Source organism: Lampris incognitus, chromosome 19 (genome assembly GCF_029633865.1).
Source record: "Lampris incognitus isolate fLamInc1 chromosome 19, fLamInc1.hap2, whole genome shotgun sequence".
Classification (NCBI taxonomy): domain Eukaryota; kingdom Metazoa; phylum Chordata; class Actinopteri; order Lampriformes; family Lampridae; genus Lampris; species Lampris incognitus.
Window position 1 is genome coordinate 39794883 of NC_079229.1, and position 10777 is coordinate 39805659.

Genomic DNA, 10777 nt, shown 5'->3' on the forward strand with positions numbered 1-10777 from the left:
CATTTTACCCATGGAAGCAAATGAGGTGTATAATTGGTGCATAATATACTTGAATCTGTGTGGACATTTACATGAAATTTGAAGAATTACCCTCAAGGCGTGCTAAAATAATAACAATTACCTTGTTTGGACTCTCCCTTTTCCTTTTTTTTTGGTTTGGCCTGGTCCTGGTGTTGGCTCCTTAGAGTCATCTTCTGAGCTATCAGTCTCAATCGTTTCAGTTCGACGAGTCTCGATCGTTTCAGTTCGACGTCGACGTCTGGGAGTGCGGGATGAACCTGTCCCTGTACTCTCTGTCCCTGTCAATGAACCTGTCAACAAGTGTTGTAAATAAGCATTTTGCCTCCAATCCTTCACGTAGCCCTGAGACCCTAACTACATAACATAAACAAAAATCTACTGGGTCTTGGCTAACCATTATCTGCACCACTGAGACGTTTACGTCCTCTGCTGTGCTTAGTGGGCTCAGGAATGGGGTCCTCATCATCACTACTGTCACCCTCATCCTCACTGCTGCTTTGCTCCTGTGGTGATGGTTGGTAATTTTCATCCAGGATGGGATCATCGTTGTCAGACAAGTCCAAATCTGAGTTGTCTCCATCAGTTAACCCAAGTAGCCCCAAAGCTTTTTGCACAGAAAAACGCTCTGGAAATAAAAACAGGACAAAATCAAATACAAATACAAATATCAATGTCATTCATGTAGTTATGCATTATTTATTTGTAAATTATTTCAGTGGTACTGTACAATGTAGCTGCTACAGCTTTTAACTGCACCAGAGTTAGCTGCAAGCTAGTTTAGTTTACTAGCATATTACATTTTACTGACATTTTTAACCCAACTAATCTATGCATGTATATATGTATTTAGTGATTGAATTGTTATTTATTACATTTAGACAATGTACAGCTTTTTAGCTGCACCAGAGATACTCATTTTCTCATTTTACATGTGTGCATGTTCACTAGCATATTAGCTTTTTCGAGGAGCGTCAGTCCATAAGTATACATACGTGTACTTCATATTTAGCGACTTGCTAAGTTCTTATTTTTACACTTTTTTTTTAATTTGCTTGTCATGACAAGTGTCCAACACTTCTATAAATATCTAAATAAGAATAAGCCATAAAATAAGACGGGACTTCTTACCTGGTCGATGTTTGTGTATGGAGCTGCCACTTGAATCTTCCCTTGTGTTAGCCGCCATGTTGAATTTTTACCGTAGCATGTTAGACTCTTCTGACACCACCAGATGGCAGTGTAAGTGCCCACGTACGTGTCCATAACGGCCCCAATTCAGCAGTGAACACGTTTGTGGACATAAAAGCTAAAAAGTGCTGTCCACGCATGTGGCCGCTAAGCCTTAAGAGGATGGCCCTGGACAGTGACCTGGTCATTGATGGCGTTGCTGAGAGAAGTGAGCTGCTGTAGAAATGGCTAATTCAAGGGGGTAGGAAAGATGTTTATTTTTATGTTATTCTATGACTTGCCTACTCACCAGTCTTTTCACCAACACATGTCTTCCTGTGTTATTTCTTTTACTGGTCAGATGGCCCAGAGATTCTTCCCACCTTGCTGCCAGTGCCATGTACCGAAATGTGCTCCTTCTAGCCAGCCGCCTCCTAAAAGCAACACGTTCCCCTTGTTCTATTTTACATCTGTTTTACTAAAGTTATTGTTATATTGTTCAGTAATCTTGTTGACATAAAGTGTGACGTGGTTTGTGTGGGTGGTGGTGTATCGCTGTTGTTGGTGGGTCAGTCTGAGTCAAAAGGTCCAGGGGCCATTTTTCATTCCCAGTCTGCTCCTGGCCTTACATCTCGCTGTTCTGTCTGTGTTTTTGTGACAGGTCCTATCTTGACATGCTGAAGGTTATCATGTTCAGCTACATGTTCTGGTTTGTGCTCACCATCATCTTCATCACTGGGACAACCAGGTTAGTATTATGGGCTGGACACCAGATTGATGCACTGAATGCTGAAGCCTGCTGTTTGATTTTGAACACAGCAGAGTGAACGGGGTCCTCTTTAATTCAACATGTTAACAACATAAAGGAGGTCCTGCAGCTGTCTTCATGTGCGTTGATCAGTGTTCCATTAAGCCATGACGTCATTATTATCATTACTTCTATCATTCATGACCAAAATGGTAATAAAGATCATGTGTCTTTATGCAGGATTAGTATCTTCTGTATGGGATACTTGGTGGCCTGTTTTTACTTCCTGTTGGTGGGCGGGGACCTACTGCTAAAGCCAATCAAATCCATCCTGGTCTATTGGGACTGTCTAATTGGCTACAACGTCTTTGTCATTACAATGAAGAATATTCTGTCGGTGAGACACACACACTCACACACACACACACAAATGTGTGCATGCATGCACAGTTGCATATACACCGACTTCCGGTATGGCGACCGAGTGAAGCAGACGTACAGAGAGCAGCTCCCGAGCGATTTCGTAAATCCTTACTATTCACATCAGCAGTAAATCTCGAATTTGTTCAGTGTTGCAGGAACGGGCTACAATATACATTTTAACAATGTCTGGCAAGAATAAGACCTGCGGCCAGAGAGGAAAAACTACGACCACGGGTCCCACCGTACCTCCAGAGCCTAAGCTAACAAGGGCTACCGCAGAAGTAGCTACCTCCGCTCTGACCATCGCCGACCTGATAGCTGAACTGGAGAAGAATAGAGCAGCGATTTCTGCCCAAATACAAGCCTCGCTGTCTCCTATTCAAGCCACCTTAAATGCTGTTCGAATCAAGGTGGAAGATCCGGGCTCTCGTGTGAGTACAATGGATACTGCCTCTCCGATCATAGCGACAGGCTAGCCAGCATGGAAACACAGCTGAAACAACTCCAAACTGAAACCCTTCATCTTAAACACCAGACAGAAGACCTGGAAAACCTCTCTCGTCGGAACCACATCAGAGTAGTTGGACCACCCAAAGGTGACGAGGGACGTTCGGCCACAGATTTTATGTCGACATTTTTCGTTGACATATTGCAAGACGAGTCGTTCAGCTGACCACCGGAGCTTGAAATGGCACACCGCACGTTGAGAGCGAAACCAGGGGAAGGAGAACGGCCCCGACCCGTGATCATTCGCTTTCTACGCTACCAACAGAGGGACCAGGTACTCGCCCTGGCGAGAAACCGAGGGCCACCCGTACATCAGGGTCAAAGCATCTTTATTGTTCCAGACATGAGCAGCGAGCTGGCCAAGAAGCGCGCCACATTCCTCACAATCAAGTCCACAGCGCACAAGAGAGGTATGAAGTTCACGCTCCGCCATCCAGCTGTACTTACACTAACACACCAGGGCGTGGCGCACAAGTTACACACCGCGGAAGAGGCTGGCATGTTCTACAACCAACACCTGGCGAAGTGATCTGGGTAAACAAGCTGGCAACGTACACGGCTCCTGAACTACCGCGGAGGCTTTGCTCCTCGGTCCGGGCCAGGCACCAGTGAACTACCGCGGAGGCTTTGCTCCTCGGTCCAGGCCAGGCACCAGTGAACTACCGCGGAGGCTTTGCTCCTCGGTCCAGGCCAGGCACCAGTTATATACACAGTGAAATACTCCCCCCAGGTGTCACGGTGGGCGGCTGATTGGCTACCGCGCACCTCGGCCCTTTCTTGAAACTTGATTATTTTAACCCGACTGAAGTTCCTCGTTATAACACCAACGTTTGATTGTGGATTGTGGACCTCTGCCGTTGGAATATGGACATGTGGACTAAACATTACTTCCGGACACTGCAACTGGACTTTTTCCACCACTGCCGCGATCGCCATGATATCGGCTTCCTCAAACCAAGTCCACGAAGAACGGAGTCTCTTCAGACAACTACGCCACCCACTGAACATAGAAGTGTACTTCAGACTTTTCTTCTTTCAAACCGCAGTCATCTCAAAATCAGAACCTGCTTCTTAAACGGCTTTGACCCTTCAAGTTAATGGTGTGGAGTTTGTGTGTGTTTGCGTGTGCGATTAAGCATGTGCATACGTGTATGTGTGCGTGTGTGTGTATAGTTGCATGTGCATATGTATGTACGGGTATGTAGATGTGGACGTGCACACATATACATACATATACTAGGTTATATTTTTCCTGGCGTTTTTGTGCTACTCTGCTCTGTTCTTGTTTTACTTCTAAATCTGTTGGTGTGTGTTTACAGTACCTACATATGCAAGCTCGGTAGTGCTCTCTGTTTTAAGGACAGAGGAACAAGAAGGATAGTGCTTTCATTTAGTTATTCCGGAAGTTAATAAATAGTTTTCCCTGCAGCTCATCATAGGTGGGAAGACCAGCATAGGTACGAGGGGGGGGGCTGGTATGGGGGGTATGTTTTTGTTTTGCTTGTTTTTGGTTTTTGTTTTTTTTGGTTATTTTTTCCTTCTTTTTTTTGTTGCTCATTACCTGTTTTTGCATTCGGATTGGCACGTGTCTGTCACTCTTCTTGCTGCAGTACCTTACTGGGTTTGCACGTATGCCTGACGACTTTTCAACTGAACCAAGTCACCGTATCCCATTATCATTTGACTTTCAGAGAATGTTATGACGAATAACCCAAGCAGTTCGGTGAGAGTGAGAGGCTCCATCAAAACTATCTCGTGGAACGTAGGGGGCCTGAATGGACCTGTGAAGCATGCTAGAGTATTTTCTCACCTGAAACATTTAAAAGCAGACATCACATTCTTACAAGAAACCCACTTGCGTCCAATAGACCACCAACGACTCAGCAGACCCTGGATAGGCCATATTTTTCACTCTACATTCAACCTTAAAACGAGGGGTGCAGCCATCTTGATTAATAAAAAAGTAAATTTTATTCCCTCTAACATCATCTGTGAGTCTAACAGGCGATATATTATAGTAACTGGCTCCCTTTATCAAACTCCGGTTGTTCTTGTGTCTGTGTATGCCCCAAATTGGGATGATGTAGATTTTATGAAGAAACTTATATCGTCGCTTCCCGATTTACACACTTACAAGCTAATATTTGGAGGGGACCTTAATTGTGTGATGGATCCCAGTCTAGACAGATCTAGCTCGAGAACAGTTACACCATCCAAGATGTCGCAAGCGCTGGTCACTTTTATGGATCAGTGCGGCTGTGTCGACCCATGGAGATTCTCTCATCCAACTGATAGGCACTATTCTTTTCATTCACATGTCCATAGTTCTTACTCCCGTATAGATTTTTTCTTTATAGATAAGACGCTTCTTCCCGCAATAACCTCAGTTGAATACTCCTCTATAGTTAATTCTGACCACTCCCCTGTGATAGTGGACTTGAGCCTTGAAAACCATCACAGACAGAGTCACTTCTGGAGATTGGATTCCACGTTTCTGTTTGACGCTAAATTTTGTAATCTTATCACCCAATCTATTGACCTCTTTGTGGAGACTAACAAAACTGATGATACCAGTCCATCTTTAATATGGGAAACCCTTAAGGCATTCCTTAGGGGTGAGATAATTTCATATGCCGCTCACCATAATAAGGTATGAAAGAGACAGCAACGTGAGCTTACAGAGGCAATAGCTGATCTAGACCGCCGATGTTCCATTTCACCATCTCCTGAACTGTTCAAGGAGAGATTTGCTATCCAAAGTGAATCCAATCTTTTGTCCACAAAGGATGCAGAGAAGATGCTGCTTAATGCTTGGGGAACATTGTACGAACATGGGGATAAGGCAGGGTGCCTTCTCGCACATCAGTTGAAGGGGAGGATGGCCTCACAGCAAATTTCTCAAATAACCAATAACTCAGGTTCCCTGACATCTAACCCCTCTGAAATTAATGAGAATTTCAGAGCCTATTATTCTGATTTATACAAATCTGACTCACCTGATGATACTGACATGTTAAATTTCTTTAATGGGCTCAATAATACTAAAATTAACGCCGGAACAACACAAAAACCTGGAGACACCTCTAAATCTAAATGAAATAATGGATGCTATCAAGTCAATGCAAATTGGGAAATCCCCGAGACTGGACGGCTATCCTACTGAATTTTATAAGAAGTTTTCCAATCAGTTGGCACCTCTGCTTTTGGAGATGTTTGAGGACTCTCTCCAAAAAGCCACACTACCACCAACACTTACCCAAGCCTCTATTTCACTGATCCTTAAAAAGGACAAAGATCCCAATTTATGCTCTTCCTATCGACCTATTTCGCTTCCTAATGTTGACGAAAAGTTACTTGCTAAAGTCCTTGCAGCTAGAATTGAGACTATTTTGCCCTCTATAATTTCAATTGACCAAACAGGATTTATTAAAAATCGTCACTCCTTTGCAAACATACGGAGACTTCTTAACATCATTCACTCCCCAGCCCCTCTGTCTAATCCTGAGGTGGTTATATCTCTCGATGCAGAAAAAGCTTTTGATCGAGTTGAGTGGAGCCAACTGTTCTTCACATTAAAGCAATTTGGGTTCGGAGAGAAATTCATATCCTGGATACACTTACTGTATGCTTCCCCACGGGCCTACGTATGTACCAACAATCAGCGATCACAATTCTTTCCCCTCTCACGCGGGGCACGTTAAGGATGCCCGATTTCCCCCCTCCTTTTTGCCATTGTTATTGAACCGCTATCAATTGCTCTTAAGAGTGATAAGTTGTTTTCAGGTATCAAAAGAGGTGGTGACGAGCACAAAGTGTCCTTGTATGGAGATGACCTACTCCTTTACGTTTCTGATCCAATAAATTCCATTCCGCATATTTTAGCTACTCTCCAATCCTTTAGTAACTTCTCTGGGTACAAACTAAATATACAGAAAAGTGAATGTTTTCCTATTAATCAATTGGCCCAGGAAATACCCCAGTCTAACATTCCCTTCAGATTATCTAGCACCAGGCTTAAATACTTAGGAATAAATATTACAATTTCCATCCACTCTCTATGTAAGGAAAATCTTACGGCTCTAACAGCAAAAGTGAAAACTGATCTGCAGAGATGGAACAGCCTACCCCCTCCCTAGCAGGTAGAGTACAATCCATTAAAATGAACGTGCTCCCCAGATACTTATACTTATTTCAATGCCTACCTATTTTTTTACCTAAACATTTCTTTCGTCGATTGGATTCAATAATTTCACATTTTATATGGGAGGGTAAAATCCCACGAATTTGTAAATCTTTGCTCCAGAGAGGGAGGTTACAGGGGGGACTTGGTCTACCAAATTTTCAATTTTATTACTGGGCCACTAACATGCATAAAATTGCACTGTGGATCTCAGACACTGATGATAATTGGATTCAGTTAGAAGCTAACTCTTGTCATTCCTCGTCCGTAAAAGCATTGGTGTGTAGCAGTCTTCCATTTAAGCCTAAACAGCACTCCTCTAACCCCGTGGTACACATGTGTCAATAACAAGGCCCGCGGGCCAAACACAGCCCTCCGCAATATTTAATCCAGCCCTCCTGTCAATCCTGGTCATCAACTGAATGTGGCCCGAGAGCTTGTGTCTGTGACAATGCAACGCTGAAACATAAGAGGGCGCTGCCGCACTTCACTTTTTTCCCATAGTAACAGAAATGCTGAGTAGCATGTTCCTGCAGTAGCATCGCCTACGTCACCCGAGTAACGTTACCTGAATGTGCGCTTTGCAAAGGAAATCGAAAGCTAGCTAGCATAAACAAACGATGGCGAAAAAATGAAAAGTAGACAAAGACTATCGACAGTTTCAATAGAGGTGGGAAGCTGAATACCTGTTTTGGGAATTAAAACAAAAGCCAGTGTGTCTCGTATGTCAAGAGTCGCTGGCAGTGTTCAAAGAGTACAACATCCGCAGACACTTCGAAACGAAGCATGGCGAGCAATATGCTAACATGGACATGGAGCAACGGCGGTAGATGAGAGTACAGATAGCACGCACACAGCCCAGCTGTCCATGCTCATCCAAGGGGTTGACACTCAGTTGTCTGTCACTGAGGAACTTTTTGACGTGAAACCAATTCACGGGACAACAACAGGACAGGACATTTTCCCCCAAGTGGAGCAGAGCGTGAACAAAACGGAACTGCCCTGCAATAAACTTGTTGGACTGACAACGGATGGTGCACCGGCGATGTGCGGGGAAGTTCGTGGTTTGGTCGGTTTGACGCGAAAGGCGATGGGGCACACAGGAGAAAACTTGGTAGCCTACCACTGCATCATCCACCAGGAGGCCCTCTGCGGTAAGGTGTTGGGCATGGAACATGTCATGACTGTTGTGACTAAAACTGTGAACTTTATTCGTGCACGGGGCTTGAATCATCGGCAGTTTAGGGCTCTTTTAGAGGGGGAAAACTCTGTGCACGAGGATGTGCCCTATCACACGGAGGTGCGCTGGTTGAGTTGGGGGAAAGTGCTGAGGAGGTTTTACGACACCCGCGCTGAGATCGCTCATTTAATGGAAAGCAAACAGAAGGCCGTCCCCGAGTTTGAGGATGAAAAGTGGCTGAGCGACTTGGCGTTTATGTGTGACATCACGGAGCACCTCAGTTCACTGAATCTAAAACTCCAGGGAAGAAAGCAGCTGATCACCGAGATGCGGGACTCCGTGAAGGCATTTGAACTGAAACTGCGTCTGTGGGAGGGCCAGATGCGCAAAGGTAACTTGACCCACTTTCCTACCTGTCAATCAATGAGCGCCACAGTCACCATTCCACTCCTGACCCAAGTGTATGCTGACAAACTGAACACACTCAAAGCGGAATTCAGCAGGAGGTTTGCTGATTTTGAATCACAGAAATTCAACCTTGACCTGTTCGCAAATCCTTTTGCAAGTGATGTCGACACTGCCCCTGAGCACCTGCAGTTGGAACTCACTGAACTGCAATGTAGCAGCGCTCTGAAGTCCCAGTACCAGTCAGTCGGGACTGCTGAGTTTGCACCTCTCCTCCCCGAATCAATGCCAGAGCTCCGTCTTCATGCCGCACGTATCATGTCCATGTTCGGAAGCACTTACTCGTGTGAACAGATGTTCTCCATAATGAACCTGAACAAGACATCCCACAGATCCCGACTCACGGACCAGCATTTGGTCTCGGTATTGAAACTGGCCACAGCTAAGGACCTTAAGCCTAGAATAGATGAGATCATCTCTAAGAAAAGGTGCAGAGTGTCTGGTAAGAGTTGAACTACAATGCATTTCAGATAGGCCTTGTTGCACTGACTATTTTGCGTTATCACAGAAAACATAATTTGTTGTGTTGAAAGACACAGTAATAGGCCTAATGGTTTTGTTTAATTGTGAAACTATTTTGTTAAAAACTGAACCTATTGTAGGCTAGACTGCTAATGTAGTTTGTTTAATTGTGCACTTGTCTTCTTCTTCTTTTATTTTTTATTATTATTATTATCTTTAAATACAACATTGTTTTTGCACTTGCCGCTATATTGACAGCACTTCCATCTTATTTTGCTGATATAAAGAATTACCCACAAATATTTTATTTAATCCACCTGCTAGCCTACTTATACATAGATGTTATGATCCTGTCATCCATGTACCCTCTCCTGCCAGGTTCTCGCCAGTCATGTGTTTGGTTTGATTTTGTGAATAAACACGCCAGTTTGGCTGCACTGATGTTACCTCTGAGTCATATATGAATTGAATTGAATTGAATTGCCTTTTATTAATCCCCAGGTTGGAGAAATTTGAATGCCACACTGACAGGAAAATGAGAAGAAGCATACAGAGTATTGAAGTTTACTGTACAAAGAGACCAATCAAATATACAATAATCTTAAAAAACTGTCTGTGCTATATAAATAGCATATGGGTTGTAACCATAACAAGAATCTCTGTAATGAATGTCATGGCCCCCGATTTTATTCACAACCCTCAGATTGGCCCTCAGTAAGTTTTGATTGGACATCCCTGCCATAGTAATTACCACTTTGACAATCTGGCAACAAATTAGGCAACAGCTCAGCTGGACTTCTCTGCCCCTAGCTACACCTATCTGCAACAATCAACTCTTTCAACCAGCCAAGATTGATTCGAGATTTGCTGTCTGGCGCAGACAAGGCCTATCCTGCCTGGGTGATCTTTATGTTGATGGCCTGTTTGCTAGCTTTGCACAATTACATTCCACATTCAAACTAGAACATTCTGGTCTGTTTAGGTATTTTCAAATTCGCAACTTTGCCAAATCCAGCACCCCAGCATTTCCACAGGCTCCGCTGACCTCGGGCATTGACCATCTTCTTGCAGTTACTGACTTGTCAAAAGGCCATATTTCTTTCATATACAATCTTTTATCAGCAACGACTCCCCCTGCTCTGCATAAGATCAAGACAAGCTGGGAGACTGGACTAGGTATCACTCTGTCCGATGATTGGTGGGACACTGCAGTACGTGCAATACACTTGTCCTCCTCTTGTGCGAGGCTTAGTCTCATTCCATTCAAAGTCCTTCATAGAATCCATTTTAGCAAAGCAAAATTCTCAAAAATTTACCCAAACCTCTCTGATGTTTGTGACAGGTGCTCTCAAGCACCAGCAGACTTGACTCATATGTTCAGGTTATATCCGAGTTTGACGGAATACTGGAGGTCCTTCTTTAACCTTATATCGGAGATTTTGGAATTGAATCTGGACCCATCGCCTCAAATTGCTATCTCTGGTGTCCCTGAGGAGGGAGTTAAAATGACTGCTAAACAAATGAATGTAATCTCCTTTGCTTCTTTAATTGCCCGTCGCCGTATTCTCCTCCTATGGAAAAATCGCTCACCCCCCTCAAACATGTCCTGGCTACGGGACTTAAT

General features: G+C 44.0%; 1 protein-coding gene across 2 annotated transcripts in view; it reads left to right on the forward strand.

The window, feature by feature from the left end:
• The window catches only part of LOC130129961 (piezo-type mechanosensitive ion channel component 2-like), a 203520-nt gene that overhangs the window by 86182 nt on the left and 106561 nt on the right, over positions 1 to 10777 (forward strand). For both annotated transcript variants that reach the window (XM_056299667.1, XM_056299668.1), the window contains 2 exons: positions 1850 to 1936; positions 2177 to 2333. In XM_056299667.1, coding sequence (XP_056155642.1) covers positions 1850 to 1936; positions 2177 to 2333 — 244 coding nt within the window. The remainder of the gene's footprint in view (positions 1 to 1849; positions 1937 to 2176; positions 2334 to 10777) is intronic.